We start from the raw sequence: 19,975 nt of genomic DNA, 5'->3' as shown, positions 1-19,975 counted from the left end.
GCAAAGTTTTTCGCATCCAAACAGGACATATACCAAGTTGGACTTATTCCAAAGCGGACATATACTGAGGTACCACTGTACTTCATATATGAGAAAGTACAAGCAAAAATTAATGGTTCCTTTTAATTGCTCCAAAGCACTGTCCTGTTCCCTTCTTATCACATTCTGAAAAAACAGCATTCTTCATCATCTAAAGAATAAATCACTCTTCATCATATTCAATTGTGGCTTAGCACCATTAGTTTATTTGTGGGTTTTTTTTTTTTAAATAAACCTCAAATTGCTGTTTGTTGAATTGTATTGTGAACTTAATGACAATATGCAGGTGGACAACAGAGTTGGTATTTAAAAAAAAAAAACCCAAAAAAAAACCCACAAGGCTATGTATGCACTTATAAAAATGTAATCAGTTTCTCTTGGCTTTGTCACATCTGACGCACTCCCTTGGTCCAAAAAGCAACTGACAGCACTAACACTGTATGCTATTTTTCACTGTACTGTGCTGGTTTTACAATGAGGATCACCCCCCCTCCAGTTCTTCTAATCACATTCAGTTGTCAAAAGGGGAAATCCCTCACTTTAAATGCTGTCTTTGAGTCATCAAGTGACTTGTAAAGGTAAAACTGAGTTCCAAAGCCACAATTTGAAGGCTGAGAAACACTGCTCCAAGATTAGCACTGTAATCCAGCAAGAAAATTAATTATCCCAAAGTTGTTGAGGGGTAAAAAAAATGCAGCACTTGCTACCTTTAATAATATGGCGCATTTATCACTGCTCTTATTCAAACTTTGTGAGAGCTGATGAAATCCTCTGGCGCAGCTTAATGGCTAGGATGGGAACTGTAGTCCCCACTTTCGACATTTGGGCAAGGTTGGAAGTAAGACGAATTAAATACCATTCTTACCGGATCAGTAGCACAAAATTGACTACATTCATAGCCACAGTTCCTGGCAGGCACCTGCTAAATATGTCTTCTTCACGCATCATCAAACTTTGCTTCTGCAGACAGCATTTATATGCATAAACTAAACAAAACTAGCATGTCCCATTTCTCTGTGTGATCACCGTCAGTATTTTGGTAAAATAAGATGACACGGTGCATTAGAATGTCCCATTCATTAGAACATTATAAATGAGAAATATGAACAAATAAAAAATGAAATAAATAAAAGTACTGTTTTCATTTTTCTACAGTGTCAACAAATTTCAATCCAATCGGTCAAAGCATTTTTGAGATTCTGTAGTGTTTTGTTTTCTCTGTTCTAGGTTTCATTTTTCCCCTTATATAATGAAATGCTGAAATGTCTACTACCCAGGATGTATCATCATGCCAAATTTCAACTTTTCAGGTAAATGGGAAAATCTGTTTTTGTTAGCAAGTGAGTGAACGACTGAGTCAACTTTGCTTTTTTCTAATAAAGGTTGTGTGTGTGTGTGTATATATATATATATATATATATATATATATATATATATATATATAATATATATATATATATATAGTTCCATATATATATGAATATATATTGCCTTGTTCCACTCAGCATTTTAGGAAACTGGCCTTGCCAAAGGGAAAAGTATGTTCAAAAAACAGAATGATCAATTATATCTCAGATTACTGTATTTCTCAGAATGTTCAAAAATAAGATTGCAGCAGCTGGGCCATATTCCCCGATAAACCTAACAATAATATGACAAGTACTAAAGACACAACCATAGAAGCAATAGATGTCAAAAAGAGTAAGTATATTAGGTTTCCTTCTAAACCATCAGTCACAAAGGAATACCAGCTTCATCAAATATCTTAATGGCAAATAAAAGCAGAACTACAATTAATAAAATGAGTCACACTTAGCACAACAGCAAAAAACAGTCGATGCTTAAGTCTGCCAAGTTTCACTTTTCCTATTGCTTTGATCACAAAATTATAAAAGGTTGGCAAAGCCACTGTTACCTTTGATTAGTACGGCTAGTCTTTCTCCCCTAGGATCCCATACAAGTGACTGTACTTCTCCTCCAATCCTGCTTTAAAATAAAGTACAATAGTACACAAATCCATCAAAAATGTGGAAGAAAACGTTAAAATATAGCATACCAACAAATAAATACATTAATTATTAAAATCACATTAACAAAAAGTATAAAAAGGCATTTATATAGTAGTATAAAATAGTAATCCAGATTGTAAAGAAGTCAAAAAGTCAAAAGATGAGAAAAAATGAGAGAAATTAATTTTACAAGACCTAACATGCAGTACAATGGTTTGGGTACTTAAAATGGTTGCCATCACAGCATCAACAGCGGGTGGAGAAGACTACAGTAGCTGGCAAATACCCTAAAGGGCTTTTATTTTTTGGCTGTAGTAAGTAAAAAAACCAGCAATGATCTGAATTTATAATAAAGCAGTACACAATCCATGTTGAAATTAGATGGATATTAATAAGGTTGCTAACCAATCTTTTAACACTTATTTTTTCACTGAATAATATTGTGCAATTAAACAGCTATACATTTGAAGGAACTGTTACCTTTATACTTACCTCACCTCTCCACTCAAAGTGTTAAAGGTTGTTTCAGATAGGTCAGCTACAACAGATGCCATCTTTGAACCACCAACTTGTCCTAAAGGTTCACCTGTAGTGGAAAAAAGCAAAATAAAACAAACAGCTTTTACAGTAATCTGTGTGTAGCACACATAATCTTATCTGTGTCAAGCATTCATGAACAACATAATGTTCCTCCCCCACACTATGCGACTCTTCAGTTCCGCCCGGGGGGGTAAATGTTAACATTATACAAAGTTACTGTCTGTTATACCTGCATTTTTATCACTCTTTAATTTAATATATATATTTTTTTATCAGTATGCTGCTGCTGGAGTATGTGACTTTCCCCTTGGGATTAATAAAGTATCTATCTTCTAATTTTTATTCAGAACAGACAGCTTTTCACTTTACTTCACTGGGAAAGTTCATGTGAATAGTATTACAGCATTCACTATGACCAAAGATAAGCCTCAAGCAGCTTTTATACTGCCACTGCACCAAGAGAGGAGGAGATGTCTGCAATATACTCTGCCTCTACTGAGGGGGACATATCCAGCCATTAAAGAATGTGCAGCATTTAAGGAGTTGTGTACTGCTGCAGGCTTAACTGTAGAGAAACGTATATACATACAATACAGGCCAAAAGTTTGGACACACCTTCTCATTCAATGTGTTTTCTTTATTTTCATGACCATTTACTCTCCTTCTTGGTCAAATAGCCCTTACACAGCCTGGAGGTGTGTTTGGGGTCATTGTCCTGTTGAAAAAGAAATGATCGTCCAACTAACCTGACTTCTGCACAACACAACAGCTGGTCCCAATCCCATTGATAAAGCAAGAAATTCCACTAAATAACCCTGATAAGGCACACCTGTGAAGTGAAAACCATTTCAGGCGACTACCTGTTGAAGCTCATCGAGATAATGCCAAGAGTGTGCAAAGCAGTAATCAGAGCAAAGGGTGGCTATTTTGAAGAAACTAGAATATAAAACATGTTTTCAGTTATTTCACCTTTTTTTGTTAAGTACATAACTCCACATGTGTTCATTCATAGTTTTGATGCCTTCAGTGAGAATCTACCAATGCAAAATGGTCATGAAAATAAAGAAAACACATTGAATGAGGAGGTGTGTCCAAACGTTTCACCTGTACTGTATGTGTGTGTGTATATATATATATATATATATATATATATATATATATATATATATATATATATATATATATATATATATATATATATAACACATTACATTCACACACACCTGAGCTTTCAGCCCCTGCCAGAGGCCTGGGGCACACCTGAAGTAACAGTGGTTAGTTAGGATATGAAAGTTTTAAGCTGAACAAACTGAGTGCGGCCTGAGAGGTAGGATCTGAACCAATCTAGTGGAGTGTGGGTAATGCCAATCGAAGATAATCGATTGAGAAGAGTAGTGACAAAAATAGTGTCAAAGGCTGCACTCAGATCAAGGAGGATGAGAACAGAAATTCAGAATCAGCTGCCATAAGGAGGTCATTAGTAATTTTTATAAGTGCCGTTTCTGTACTGTGGAGGGGACGAAAACCAGACTGGAACGGTTCATACAGACTACTTTGAAATAAATGAGAATGAAGTTGAATAGCCACTAGTTTTTCAAGATTTTTGGAAATAAAGGTTAGATTAGAAATAGGACGTAAATTACTAAAATTAGTTGGATCGGCACCAGGTTTTTTTCAGTACTGGGGTTATTGCAGCAGTTTTAAAAGCTGAAGGAACAGTAACAGTAGTGAGAGAAGTGTGGATTACAGCAGAGATAAGGAGGACCAGAGAGGGGAGACAGGCTTTGACTAGAACTGTAGGGAGGGGTCCAGTTGACAGGTGGATGGCTTAGACTTACAGACAAGATCTGAGATTTCTGAGAAAGTAGGAAGCTGAAAATTAGTGAGTTGGTGGGTGAAATTCAAATGAAGTACTGGAGGAATCCGTACAGAGAGACTGATGAATCTTCTGGACTTTTTTTTTAATGAAAAAGGCCATAAGGGAATTGCAAAATTCAGTTGAGTAAAGGTGAGAAGGTAAAGAATCTGGGGGTTGTATGATATTGTTAAGTAGTGAAAACAATGACTTGGTTTTACCTTCATTGGAAGAAAATGATTATAATAGATTTAGTTTGGGCAATACAGTCCTTGTAATAAAGTATATGGTTTTTGTACATCTCTTTGTAAACAAAAAGTCCAGTTTTTTTATATAAATGTTCAGGTTGCAGGCCTTTGGCTTTCAAAAGTCGAAGTTCAGGCATGAACCAGGGAGCAGAAAAGGAGAAAGAAACAGATCTAGTTTTTAATGGAGCAAGAGAGTTAAGAATACCATTAAGTCCAGTGTTATAGTGTGAAACCACTTCTTCAGGAGTGGATAAATTATCAATGTCCATAAGGGAATCAATTCTAGAGGAATGAGAGTCTAAGTTAATATTCTTAAGATTATGGGAAGACATGAGACGGGAAAACTTAGCGTTGGAAAGTGCAAGTTTAACACTGAATGAAATAAGTGATCAGTTATGGGAAGTTCATCTGCAGTACAATCAAGCGGGGTAACTCCAGAACAGCAAATCAAGTCCAAGATATGTCCTTTGGAATGAGTGGGAACATCAGTATGCTGCTGGAATCCAAAACTCTCAAGGCAGGATGTAAAGTCTCTAGTAATAGGGACATTGATATTATCCATATGTAAACTGAAATCTCCCAGAAGTATTAGGTTTGATGAAACAGTAGATAAGTGTGTAAGGAAAACAGCAGTGTCGTTCAGAAAGTCATTGTTTGGTTTAGGGGGCCGGTAAACCAGTTGCAATAGTAGTAGTAATAGGTTCATTTAATTGACATACAAAAGATTCAAAAGAACTGAAGGCAGGAATAGACAACGGCAGAACTTTCCACTTCTCACAATACATTAACACGAGACCTCCACCTTGGCCAGAGCCACGGGGTTGAGAGATGTAAACAAACCCTAGGGTAGTGGATTTGTTAAGTTACGAAAAGTCATGGGGTTGTTGCCATGTCACAGACAGAAAAAGTCAAACTTACAATCAGTGAGGAGATCGTGAATGAGTGTATGCTATACACTGTATACCCTGCCTTTCTTTCTTATATTCTGTAAGTGCTTTGAGCATGGGAAAGGCAGTATATAAATAAAATGTATTATTATTATTGAGAGGCCCCTTGCTCGTGAGTAAGCGGATGTTCAGCAGACCTAAGTTAACAACGGCGTGATCGCATTTAGCAACGGTGTTAGCTGACCGGGCTAGGCTGGCCAACACACTGTGGTCAGCGAATATGCCTAAATTACGTGAGAGGATGTCGATAACTGGACCAGATGGAGTTTATTATTTTCGAACTGTCAGTTTGGATACTCCAGCGGGACCCACGGTGGATGCATCTCTGACGGGGGAGGAATACAATGTCTGGGTGGAGATGCAGGCCAGTCAGCGGAGACTCAAGACAGGTGAAAGCGGAGTCAGAGTACCTCGACAGCTGAGTCTTGAGGCAGACCATCACAGGTTGGATAGCGAGCGACAGAAGGGAGCAAACAAACACAAAACAAACAAACATCCTACCGGTCCACAGGTTAAGCGAAGACACAGACAACTCAGATGAAGGCAGGGATGGGCCGAAAAATAGTCCATACACAGCCAAATCAGCAGTCAAGCTAGAAATCAGTCTAGCTTTAAAATGATTCAAAAATAAAACTCAGCGAATAAATCTGCCTGAAATGAAAATAGCTGCTTAGTCCATTAGATTGTAAGTTAAATCGGAAAAAAAAAGTTTAAAGGAAAAAAAAAAAAGTTAAGTCACCGGAGAGCAGCGGCGATCAATCACGCCAGCATTCGCTCTACCGGAAGTCAAATCAAACTTAAAAAGGAAAAAAAAATCTGGACATATTGTACCTGTTTAAGGAAGAAATTCAGACAAAGTATATATCATAAATGTGACTAGAAGGGAAAAAAAAAGGTAAAATGTATAAACGCAGAAACGTGATCAACACTGAATATAGAGCTCCACCTTGTGGAAATTAATCTGATAACATGACAGTCTGAGAATTCAATTTAAATCAAGATGGTAAGTTTTATAATTAAATTAAGCATAAACAACAAGCAGAAGCTTCATATTACAAAGAAGCATTGGCTAGTATGACAATATTACATAATATACTAAGATGATCCATCTGGCAAACTGCTTTTTTAGAGATGTTGACACTAATGAAAACTTTGTGCTGCAGCCAACACATTTTGTTTCGGACAAAAAGTTTTGTATATAATTTTTTTCATGCTGCGTGTTCTTTTTTGGATCCAAGGAACACTTTGAGAAGAGTAATTTGTAGTGATTCACATTACTTTCAACAGCAACCTGTAGAAATAAATTAAAATAAAATTTAGGGTTGCCATGCAAGAGTGTGGAAATGTAAGAAATGAAACTACTGATCAATATGAATTTTAAAGAAGTAAAATGTAATGTTTAATAGTGAACTTTAGAACATTAGAACACTCTGGACGAGAAGAGGCCTTTCAGTCCAACTAAGCTCGCCAGTCCTATCTATTTATTTCTTCAAAAAAACATCAAGTCGAGTTTTGAAAGTCCCTAAAGTTTTACTGTCTACCACACTACTTGGTATCTTGTTCCAAGTGTCTATCGTTCTTTGTGTGAAGAAAAACTTCCTAATGTTTGTGCGAAATTTGCCCTTACCAAGTTTCCAACTGTGTCCTTGTGTTCTTGATGAACTCATTTTAAAGTCACAGTCTCGATCCACTGGACTAATAACCCTGCATAATTTTAAACACTTCAATCAGTTCTCCTCTTAATCTTCTTTTGTTTAAACTGTAAAGACTCCGCTCTTTTAATCTTTCCTCCTAACTCATCCCCTGTAGCCGTGAATCAGCCTCGTCACTCTTCTCTGGACCTTTTCTAGCGCTGCTGTGTCCTTTTTGTAGCCTGCAGACCAAAACTGCACACAATACTCTAGACGAGGCCTCACCAGTGCATTATAAAGCTTGAGCAGAACCTCCTGTGACTTGTACTCCACATCAAAGCGCTATATAACCTGACATTCTGTCAACCTTTTTTAATGACTTCTGAACACTGTCGGGAAGCCGATAGCTTAGAGTCCACTATGACTCCTAAATCCTTCTCATAAGGTGTATTCTCGATTTTCAGACCTCCCATTGTTTATTCAAACCTAACATTATTTCCTATGTGTAATACTTTACATTTACTGACATTAAATTTCATCTGCCACAAATCTGCCCAAGCCTGTATGCTATCCAAGTCCTTCTGTAATGACATAACTTAACTACCACTCTACTAAAAACCCCAAAAACACAATTTAAAAGTTCTATGTGAAACACATAGAAAATACTGAATTATAAGCAGCTCAGAAAAGTACACATGGCTAAATTAAGTATTTTGACATGCAAGCAAGCTACACATAAATGGTCAATAGCTGAGACAGGGACATCAAAAGTTAGTTAAGACAAGTGTAGCATTTTATAGTATACCCTAAAATGACAGAAGAGTAAAGTCATCAGAATAGTTGCACATTGAGACCTGCTACATTTTTCTGGACAGACGACTCGGTCCAATGTTACAGTAGCATTAATAAAAGCTACTTGAGACAAAAAACTATTCTAAGCCAATCAATTCACATTCATGGATCACTTTCAGCCTTAGCCAAAAACAGTTAAAAAATACTTCCTAGGATCAAAGATGTGAGATACAAAACTTATTCATGTTTTTTCTATTTAGCTAAAACTGAGGAACTACTGTCTTTACTCAGTCACTAAAAAAAGTACTTGGTAAATAAATGTAAATTTCGTGGCAACATTAATAAATAAATAACATTCATTTTAAAACTAAGGAGTAAAGGCGGCTAAAAGTTTTAACAGCATTTTTATTATTTGCAAGATGCTGCCTGAGTTGAGCACTTATGTACTTTAATCCATCCATTGATTATCCAACCCGCTATATCCTAACTAAACGGTCATGGGGGTCTGCTGGAGCCAATCCCAGCCAACACAGGGCACAAGGCAGGAAACAAACTCCGGGCAGGGCGCCAGCACACCACAGGGTGCACACACCAAGCACGCACTAGGGACGATGTACTTTAACTCTTTCAGGGCTGATGTCGACTTTTGTCAAAAGGAGGAGTTGATGATGGTAATAGACTGAAAGCTTAGACAAAACCAACCGCTCTGTTTTAGTTGCTATAAGTAAAGTAAAGTTAGATTCATTGGTTTGACCGAGATTTCCTGCGCTCGTGTGAGTAGCAAGGCGAAAACAATGGCAAAAATGTCGAGAGATCAAAGTGAATGCGTAAAGAAAAACACTCCGTGAACAATGTTTTGCCTGTTATCTCTGAACTGGACTATGACTTGTTGGACAAGATTTTGATACAAGTGATTGAAAACGAATGTGAGGTTCCAGCTTCAGCTGATTGGTCCCCAGCTAATCGTTGTACTGACAAGGTTCGCCAGGAAGGACTACCACTTAATGATAACAGGTAGAAACCAGATTGTAATGCACTGTGGCGTTGACTCAGCCACACAAAGACAGCCTGGCAGCAAGCCAGACGCATATTCTTGGCAAACTGGCAGCCACAGCATGCAGCAATAGATGATTTATGTTGATTTCTTTGTGAAGCCATTGCTTTTCAGAAACTGTTTTTTGGAAAAGATATTCAGCCCTCAAGGAGTTAATCACGCTAGTTTATCAGATAAGTCAGTCACTTACTGAGTTCTGAAGATAGAATGATGGAACAAACCATTTTAACATTCTTGTTTATGCTCCTTACACCGTATAGACATGATGCTCTCTTCTGATCCCAGCACTCATTTCCCTTTCAAATTGTTATGAGGATCTATACAACTCACATTCAGCTCTGAAGGTCTTATTGACTAGAACTCTCTTTTGATACCGACTAGTGAGGCTCTCTTTGTTTTAATGACCAACCACAGATTGAAGCTCCAGGCTTTTAAAATGTTGCCCCTTTATTTAGATGATTCAATCATCCCTGCTATACAACAATATGGCTCTCATTGCTGTATTTTGTAGAATTATCAATTTCTTTTGAAGGCTGTGCCCATAATTTTCTGTACCGTTTCATTTATGTATTACTGTTGTGCCATAAACCTTTTCACTATAGGAGAGCTGAATTTACATAGCTTTTTGTTTAACCTGTTTAACATTTTTTGGCAATACTTCTATGATCATCCTGCTATCTGTCAGTAATTTAAGGCTTTGTGCAAACTCACATAGTACAGAATGAGTGACTGAAGAATGAATGTTGACTAGGATATAATCCACAGTGTTTCTAGTTTGATCTTCTATTAAAGAGCCACAGAGAGAGCCAACCCCAGAGGGAGAAATCAATAAGGAATAAATGCACACATGCGTTCACACCGATCCAATTCACACTAATCTCCACATCTGCCAGAGGTGGGATGAAATCATAGTTCCCAGAGAAACCAACACAGACTTGCTAATAATGCACAGTCCACAAAGACAGTGACTGTAACAGGATTTGAATTCAGGCTACTGGAGCTTTGAGAGAATAGCTCAGTGCAAATATACATAAACTGCAAATAAAAAGAGATTATCTAGTTTGTTTTTTTTTTTAATTTGTCAAATCACTGTGGTTTAAATTTCACATTATAAAAGAGACAGGAATCATACTAATACTATGTGGTTTTAAGTCCAATTCAAGAATCAAAAGAAAACATTTCCTGAATCCTTATGCAGTTCAATCATTAGCTTGAAAATGTAGCAACCATAATTAGCAGAGCCCAAGCCAAGTTTCCCCAAAGTTCCCATGCCATGAAACAGAAAAGTCAAACAATAAATAAAAAAGCTAACAGCCTAGATAATGAATATGCTATCAGACATTTTGGTTGACAATCATTTTAGGATTAAAATTCCCAACAAGCAATCTTACCAGGAGTGTCCATAAAAGACAAAGAATAAATCAGTCTCTCTCCCTGCACTGCAAATAAAAGGCGACTCCCATCAGGACTCCAGCAACCAGTCTGTGAAGATGGTGCAAAACAACAAAAAAAGGTTAATTAAAAATGTACTCACTGTAAGAACACTGTCAAAATATTAGTACAAGTATAAGAAAGTCTTAATTTCTCATACTCCTATTTTGCTTTCAGTTCATTTTGGCGAATTTTTCTAGTAGCCTTAACTGCACTGTTTATGCACCCATGACCTGGGATAAGAACAAAGTCACTGTCACTCTTGTGTGTTGCAAAGGTCAATTGAAGTAGTGTTTGGAATAATAAAAGGCATCTGTCTGTAAATACTTCTGCTCCAATACTACAAATGTTTTCAGGCAACCAGCCTTCCTGGGTCAACCTAAAAAATGGCTACTAAATCAGAAGAAAGATTAATTGCCCTCTTTACCTTTTTTTATTGCAACTTGCAATATCATTGAATGCTTAGGAAGGTGCTTTTAAATATGTATGAGCTATATTAAAGTAGTATCTTCACCATGATTTTTTTACCATGAAACACAGTCTACTATGTTAAACTTTTCACGGGCTGGTTTTTAGTTTAATTTGAAGTAAACAACATTTTCTGGTTGCTTTGGCTGCAAAAGCAATGGTTAAAGTCACTGCTCACATATTTAAATTTTCTTTTCAGAAGTAAGCAGTGATCCTCAGGGTTGGCAGGCACAGCTGGTTCCTCATCTAATACAGAGACAGAGAAAGAGGGGCAGAGGAGGAAAAGCAATTGTAGACAACTTCTCCTCAACAACAGAGGGCAAACAGTTGCTGCTGGAAGCATGTTATGCGTTTAACAGAGATCTTGCATCTTAATAGCAATAGACAGCTCAGGGTCCAGGGCACCAGGGGCTACTAGTTTTATTAGGGTGTCCCTGTAAGAAAAGTGCTGCAGCTCCATGCCCTGAAGTCCATTTCAGGACTTGGTCACAAGTGACTTCAGGATTAGTTTTAAAGCTTCATAGTTCATTCATTGTGCAAATGGAAGGAGTTTTCAATTAAATACTCAAGAGATGTCACTGTTTTTGATGGAAAGAAGAGAGAACAAAGTAATTAAAAAAAGGTGGGTATGTTGGGCAATAGGCAGACACAGTTACAATTATACATGTTAAGACATGAGTTTGAAGGTATGTTTTGTTTTCACTCTTTGTTCACACTGTTCAATAAATACACTTTTCTGGAATTAATCTGAATACAGGGATGTTCCAAGAGTGCCCCAGTGTGTTTTACATCTACTCAACAGCACACTTAGAATGAGGTGTAGTATTTTTGGGTATGTCTTTTTTTCCTACCTCACTAGTTTCTGTAAAGAAGTAAAATTGCGATTACCCATTCTCAACCATTCTTAACTACATGAAGCATCGTTAAATCCTCCCTGATCTTTTCTTGATTATGTAAAATTAAGTTCAAGTCAAGTTGGGGAGCATGCACTGGTACGGTGCGTTGCTACACCCATCACAGGTCAAAACAGCTCAGGATCCCGGTTGGCAACCCTCCAGGCAGACAGGCGGTCGAGTCCTACCCTCCGGAAATGACCCCCCTCTCTGCCGCAGCCAGGTGTTACATAGGCGACCCCTTGGCTTGGTCCAGCCACTCGGGTCGAGCAGGATTACCCTCTGGGAAACGCCCCACATGGCCGTAGTGTCATAAGTGATGCTCCCTCACAATGCAGGTAATGTGCCTCATTCGGGACTGCAGGAGCAACCACTCATTCAATACAAAGTCAAACCAACAGTACCCAAGGATTCTCCGGAGAAACACACTACTAAAGGAGTCCAGACTTCGTCTCAGGTCACTGGATAGCGTCCATGACTCACAACCATATAGTAAGACAGGAAGCACCAGGACTCGAAAGACTTGGAGCTTCGATCTTTTGAATAGACAGAGTACCACACGCACCTTTCCAGCAACCTCATGATCCCACCATGCTCTCCCAATCCGTCTACTGACTTCACAGGAAGTCACCAGAGACATGAATGTCACTGCCAAGGTAAGTAAACCTCTCAACAAGATCAACACTCTCTCCGCAAACAGACACGCTGCTGATGTTTGTGCCCAAGAGGTCATTAATGGCCTGGATCTTGGTTTTTATCCAGGACATTCGCAAGCCCAGATCAGAGCCTTTGCTGATGATGCTGTAATCTTCGCGGAGTCAATAAAGTCAAGATCCCTGAATCTTTCTTCACCAACAGATGCCCCACAGCCACTGGACCCCACGACCTTGCCCAACACACAGTCCATACAAGCATTAAACAAAGTAGGAGCAGAACACACCCCTGACGAACCCCAGAATCAACTGGAAAAAACGTAGAGGTCCTGCCTCCACTCTGCATAGCACTCACAGTACCAGTGTACAGGCCAGCTATGATATCCAGCAACCTCGAGGGAATCCTGAGAACCCTCAGGATGTCCCACAGGGCAGCTCAATCAACTGAGTTGAATGCTTTACGAAAATCGACAAAGGCTGCAAAGAAACTCTGCCAATATTTGCATTTGCGCTCTTTGAGAACCCTCAGTGCCAGGATGCGGTCGATGGTAGACTTCTTAGGCATAAAACCAGACTGTTCCGGTCGCTGGTAGGTGAGCAAGTGATCACTGATCCTATTGAGGACGACCCTAGCAAGGACCTTACCCGGCACCGAGAGCAGTATTATCCCCCTGTAATTGCTGCAATCCAGGCGATCACCCTTCCCTTTCCAGATAGGGATGACAAGTCCCGTTTTCCAGTCAGTTAGGATGATGCCAGTCTCCCAAACGGAAGCAAAGATTGCTTGCAATGCCAGGAGAACAGCCTTTCCACAAGCCTGGAGAAGTTCACCCCGGATACCACAGATCCCTGCAGCCTTTTCTCCCCTTAGCTGGTTCACCACCTGTGCAATCTCAGTGAGACTGAGTGGTTCACAGCTAACTGGAGGATCAGACGAAAGAACCGTAGACCCAGCGATATCCAGCGTCCTAGCCAGAGGATCAGCTTTGAACAGCTGCTCAAAGTAGTCAGCCCAGCGGGTCACAACTGCAGTGTCATCCGTAAGGACCATTCCTTCCATCAGCTGCCCTGACGACTCTCCGAGGAACAGATTCAGATGTGCATAATGCTTCAATTCCTCCGTAAGCAGGACGCAGGTCGCTAGACCACAGATGTGTCACTTGCTCACAGATTCCTCTAACAAACGCCTCTTTATCTGCCCTCATAGCCGTCCTTCTCAGTTCCCGGTACAGGCCAGAGTTGCCATTGAGCCATGCGCTGCAACTCCTCTTGATGATATCCAGGGTGCCCTGCGAAATGAAACACCTCCTTCTGGGAACACCGGTAACACCAACACAACCCTCAACAATCTTCAGGGTTTTGTCACAGCAGGTATCCCACATCATATTAGGATCAGTAGTTGTACCCAAATCTGAAAGTTCCTCACATAAACTACGTGCAAACTCATTAGGAACAGCCTGGTCTTGGAGTCTGGACAAGTCCAGGTTCATTTTCCTAGCAGATGGTAACCTACTGGACCTAAGCTGGATCCTAAGAGTAGTAACAACAAGTCTATGGTCAGAATTCACAAACTGGGCACTTCTGTAGACCCTGCAGTTTTGCAAGAGCCTCCAGCATCTGCCTATGAGGATGTGATCGATTTCCTTCACCGCAACACCAGTATTGGAGTACCAAGTCCAATGATGTGGTTCAGGGCGCTGGAACCAGGATCCAACGATTCGCAGCCCCTGAACTTTTGCAAAGTCAAGGAACATGGAGCCACCACAGTCACCAGACCCATGGGGACAGAGACAATCCTCATAGCCAGACCTGTCCGTGCCAGTGGCTGCACTGAAGTCGCCCATGACCAGAGGAGTGTCACCCCCGTGGGCACCCATCAACCACCGAGTGAAGCTGCGAATAAAATGTCTCCCTCGCCAAGACATCACTCACCATGGTCAGAGCATACACAGACAATAGACAAGGCACCCAGGGAGTGGCGTAATCCGAGTCCCATAATACGCTCGTTGAAAGGAGTGACATCGGACACCATCGGAAGAAGCCAATCCGCTACAGCAACAACTACTCCCTGAGTATGACAGCCATCAGACCAAACAGACCAATAAAAGTTGTATCCACCTACAGATATCTGGCCAGTCCCTGGTCTGCCAACCTCAGAGTGCCACCACAGAAATGAGGCGTTTACACAGCTTCTGACAGCAGAGGAAGATGATCATCTTGCCGGAGAGACGTTTCATGCACCCATCCGTATGGGCCGCCTCAAATTTGGACCCGAGTGCTTCCGTGCAGTAGGCGACGCCTCAGCACCACACCAGTTCCGATCCCCAACAGACCTGACCCTATTGGCTCTCCAACGGTTTCGACTCTTCCAGGGATGGGGCTCCCGAGGGCTTTCCCCATCTCCTTCATGATGTGAGCAGCCTTCCTATGGGTGGCTGCAGAAGAGCTACTCCCGCGGAGAGCAAAAAAGAATAATTTCTGTAGTCTCGGAGCTCTGTGAAGTGTTTATATATATATATATATATAATGTGTGTGTGTGTGTGTGTGTGTGTGTGTGTGTGGCGTATGGTGGCCGGAGTGCCACTAACCCCCATGATTTTCCCTGTTGGAGGACCGCTTGCAGGGCCGGATGCAGTTGAACGTCATACCCAGGATAAGCAAAATTAAGAATTAGCAGAATTAAGATAATCCAAAAATTCTAAAATGTTGTGACAATTGCTGCTGATGAAAAACATTTTATTTCCATTTGATATCATTAAGTTTGGTTGCTCAGTGCTAAAGATTCTAATTTTTGAAAGCCAGAATCAGAAGCCGATTCAGGCTGACATTACTACGCTATGCTGAAATTAGGAAGATATGAAAATGGATGTATGCATGGTAGTTTTACAAAAAAAATAAACTCTGTACTGTGATTTCAGATGCAAAGCTTAAATTTGTTATATATGGGTGGATGTAAAAGTAATATAAACATAAGACTAATAACTTTGTATAATCTAAAATAAAATAAAGCAGTAAATCAAAATAATTCTAACACACCCAATTAAACCGATATTGAAATTGCACTGAAAATTAGGTTGAAATATGCAAAAAAAGCAGTCAAACTTTTCAGAAGTTGAGAACCAATAGCATACATCAATTTTGACTGCATCTAGGCCAGTCTGCATTATTTATTTTAAAATATTAAATAATGACTTGCTGCAAGCAAACCGTTCATAAATAATAATTCACTGCATTGCAAGAAGCTTGTGTATTTTGCCTCATCTTGTGAAAAGCTGTCAACTTTGATGTGATTTACCTGACATCGTCCTTTCAGAGTGGGCCACCGCTCACAAGTCCATGTTTGTGTTTCCCAGACCCTGTAAGCCAATAATAAATATTTCATAGTTTAATATGGCATCCTTCAAGCTTACCTCCTGCATTTACTTTACAAATAAAGTAGGTAAATTAAAGTAAATTGGAGGAAGTAGCAAATCATTACAATACATAAAGGGCACAATGTGTTAATAAAGGTTTGACTATAGTTACTAAAAACAATAAAAGGAAACAACTCCAAAGTATAGCCTTACAGCTGACAAAACGGATTTTAGATATTTTAAAATTTACTTACAGGTTTTCTTCCACCTAGAATATCATGCTTCAGTAACCTATTTATGTGCCAGGCTATGATCTGAATCATCCCATTTTTTTTTCTTAAATAATGAAAACATTAAATCTATCTGTATACTCCACCACTATTAAATGAGTAACATAGGTGGCGAATGGAGGGCAACGTGTCTTTTTCTTTCCATAAGGAAATCAAATGGTCAGATGAGTAAGAGTCTCTGGTTTCCCAATTGCCTTAACAGACAAATAATAGTGAAGACAGAATACCTGAATAAAGATGATGGGGTGGCTGCCAGGAGACGACTCCCATTGGGCGCCCAAGAAAGAAAAGTAACACCACCCCCTCCAACTCTCTGAAGAGGAATGCAACTCTCATTGGCCACATCCCAAACCTAGTATACAATAAAAAAAATATTAAAAAAGAGTCATCGAAAGTAAGGTTCAATACCCTGCATTAGGATTAAGATCAGATGCCAAGCAAAGAGCTTGTTGAAGTGACTCCAACAGTAAACCTTACCAACATGGACGTGTCAACAGGTGAAGCAGAGAGAAGTATACCTCCACTTGGGGACCAAGCAAGTGAAGTTACTGGTGAGTGACCGGGGTGAGACAAGACCTGAGCACAGCCAGAAGAAGGTCTGAAGAATTATACAAATATGAACTTTAGAAACATGAAGATCACAGGCTCTCTCACTGTCTTGTTGAATTATTACAAAATCTATGCACTGATTGAATCCAGACATTGCTCAAAACAGAATGGCAAGTTATGTGTTTCTTAAAAATAATTATCCAGGATTTCAAAAGTTATAATAGCTAACCCAGGCAACTTATGAATACTAGACAACAGGAGCAGACATTAAAGGAATTAACAGACATGTTCAGAAGAAAAAGCCAAGATCAAATCACCTTGTGGACAGTGAGGCTGGGTCCACATGCCACACAAGTACACAGTTCTGACATGCGACAGCTAGTGCTGAAGCACAAAGTGGTTTCCAAGCCAGAGCTGCCACATTTCTCTGTAGTCTGTGTTTTAGAGTTGGGGCGGTGGCACTGTAAAACAAATACAGATGAGAAGTTTTTTAAAACTGTAAAAATACAGTATATATTACTTGAAAAATTACATTGAGTTGGTGTTTACTGATAAGTAATTGTTAACTGAATGACCCACAGCCTGAAGAAGAAACATGGACCTGCCATGTGGGTTGGCTCACTCACTACAAAGAAAAGGATGGAGGTCAAGTGCATCACCAGGCAGATGTGAGAATACACCTCATAAACCCATACATAAACGTTGGCAACTGAAGTAACTGTGGAGTCCGTAAACAAATCCTTCGACTTGTCAGTTAATGTTACTCCACTCCAACTCCTCTATTTGTAAGTTAAGCCAATATACAGGTGTTGGTCATAAAATTAGAATATCATGACAAAGTTGATTTATTTCAGTAATTCCATTCAAAAAGTGAAAAAACTTGTATATTAGATTCATTCATTACACACAGACTGATGTATTTCACATGTTTATTTCTTTTAATTTTGATGATTGTAACTGACAACTAATGAAAGTCCCAAATTCAGTATCTCGGAAAATTAGAATATTGTGAAAAGGTTCAATATTGAAGACACCTGGTGCCACACTCTAATCAGCTAATTAACTCCAAACACCTGCAAAAGCCTTTAAATGGTCTCTCAGTCTAGTTCTGTAGGCTACACAATCATGGGGAAGACTGCTGACTTGACAGTTGTCCAAAAGACGACCATTGACACCTTGCACAAGGAGGGCAAGACACAAAAGGTCATTGCTAAAGAGGCTGGCTGTTCACAGAGCTCTGTGTCCAAGCACATTAATAGAGAGGCAAAGGGAAGGACAAGATGTGGTAGAAAAAGTGTACAAGCAATAGGGATAACCGCACCCTGGAGAGGATTGTGAAACAAAACCCATTCAAAACTGTGGGGGAGATTCACAAAGAGTGGACTGCAGCTGGAGTCAGTGCTTCAAGAACCACCACGCACAGACGTATGCAAGACATGGGGTTCAGCTGTCGCATTCCTTGTGTCCAGCCACTCTTGAACAAGAGACAGCGTCAGAAGCGTCTTGCCTGGGCTAAAGACAAAAAAGGACTGGACTACTGCTGAGTGATCCAAAGTTATGTTCTCTGATGAAAGTAAATTTTGCATTTCATTTGGAAATCAAGGTCCCAGAGTCTGGAGGAAGAGAGGAGAGGCACAGAATCCACGCTGCTTGAGATCCAGTGTAAAGTTTCCACAGGCAGTGATGGTTTGGGGTGCCATGTCATCTGCTGGTGTTGGTCCATTGTGTTTTCTGAGGTCCAAGGTCAACGCAGCAGTCTACCAGGAAGTTTTAGAGCACTTCATGCTTCCTGCTACTGACTAACTTTATGGAGATGCAGATTTCATCTTCCAACAGGACCTGGCACCTGCACAAAGTGCCAAAACTACCAGTACCTGGTTTAAAGGACCATGGTATCCCTGTTCTTGATTGGCCAGCAAAGTCGCCTGACCTTAACTCCATTGAAAATCTATGGGGTATTATGTAGAGGAAGATGCAATATGCCAGACCCAACAATTCAGAAGAGCTGAAGGCCACTATCAGAGCAACATGGGCTCTCATAACACCTGAGCAGTGCCACAGACTGATTGACTCCATGCCACGCCGCATTGCTGCAGTAATCCAGGCCAAAGGAGCCCCAACTAAATATTGAGTGCTGTACATGCTCATAATTTTCATGTTCATACCTTTCAGTTGGCCAACATTACTAAAAATCCTTTTTTTGCATTGGTCTTAATTGAAATTCTAATTTTCTGAGATACTGAATTTGGGACTTTCATTAGTTGCCACTTACAATCATCAAAATTAAAAGAAATAAACATTTGAAATACATCAGTCTGTGTGTAATGAATGAATCGAATATATAAGTTTCACTTTTTGAATGGAATTACTGAAATAAATCAACTTTGTCACAATATTCTAATTTTATGACCAGCACCTGTACTGTAGCAGTCAAAAAGTTTGGAGTCACCCAGAAATTCATGTTTTTGATAAAAATTCATACCTTAAATCTATTTTAAAAAATATGGCCAAAGCATTAGTAGTGTGTATAATGGGTACTACTGCTTGAAATGACGAATTTTAAATTTATTATTCACTTGATAGCAAAGCCCCATTTTCAACAGCAATTCCTTTAGTGTCCTAATGGTCAACCACTTTAACTTATCCTTAATGTGTCATGTGTTAATGTCAATTGGTAATTACAGAAACCTTTCTAAGTGCATTAGCCTTGCTGAAACCCGTTCCTCTTCCTCTTTGTTACAATGTACTGGTATTCCTAAAGTTCAGTTCTGGGTTCAAAAATGGCCAAAATAAAACTGGTTTCTCAAAAAACATGTCAGTCTATTGTGTTTTTTTTGTTTTGCAGAATGAAAGTTATTCCATGCAACAGACTGCCAAGAAACTGAAGATCTGGTCCATTATAGTCTTGAGAAAACTGGAACTAATCAGGACAGAAAAAGAGGCAGCTAAGATCATCAGACTCTGTAGTTTGAGAAACAAATGCTTTCTTTACAGGACCTCAGTTGTCTTCCTCACTAAATACAAATCAAATACCAGTGTCATCTGCAACAGAGAGAAGATGACACCAGGATGCTGAACACAATGCACTTTTCAGTCATCTTCTGCCTACGGTCTGTGTTTTTGATGCTCCTTTAACCTCTTCTTTTTATTTGACAGTTTCACATACAGTATTGCTTTTTCTTGAAACTCAGCCTCTAAGGCCAGCATCCCAGTATTGTCTTTT

The 19,975-nt window shown here is 39.6% G+C and overlaps 1 protein-coding gene across 2 annotated transcripts in view; it reads right to left on the bottom strand.

Moving 5' to 3' along the window:
* aaas (achalasia, adrenocortical insufficiency, alacrimia) overlaps positions 1 to 19,975 on the bottom strand; it is a 75,017-nt gene that overhangs the window by 19,925 nt on the left and 35,117 nt on the right. Inside the window, exons 8-14 of one of the 2 annotated variants that reach the window (XM_039746808.1) lie at positions 17,070 to 17,213; positions 16,681 to 16,801; positions 16,431 to 16,555; positions 15,856 to 15,916; positions 10,507 to 10,597; positions 2,541 to 2,634; positions 1,955 to 2,025 (exon numbers count right to left, since the gene is read on the bottom strand). In XM_039746808.1, coding sequence (XP_039602742.1) covers positions 1,955 to 2,025; positions 2,541 to 2,634; positions 10,507 to 10,597; positions 15,856 to 15,916; positions 16,431 to 16,555; positions 16,681 to 16,801; positions 17,070 to 17,213 — 707 coding nt within the window. The remainder of the gene's footprint in view (positions 1 to 1,954; positions 2,026 to 2,540; positions 2,635 to 10,506; positions 10,598 to 15,855; positions 15,917 to 16,430; positions 16,556 to 16,680; positions 16,802 to 17,069; positions 17,214 to 19,975) is intronic. The other variant, XM_039746809.1, reaches the window with a different exon arrangement.

This window comes from Polypterus senegalus, chromosome 3 (assembly GCF_016835505.1).
Source record: "Polypterus senegalus isolate Bchr_013 chromosome 3, ASM1683550v1, whole genome shotgun sequence".
Lineage (NCBI taxonomy): Eukaryota > Metazoa > Chordata > Cladistia > Polypteriformes > Polypteridae > Polypterus > Polypterus senegalus.
This window is presented reverse-complemented; position numbering and strand designations above follow the sequence as displayed.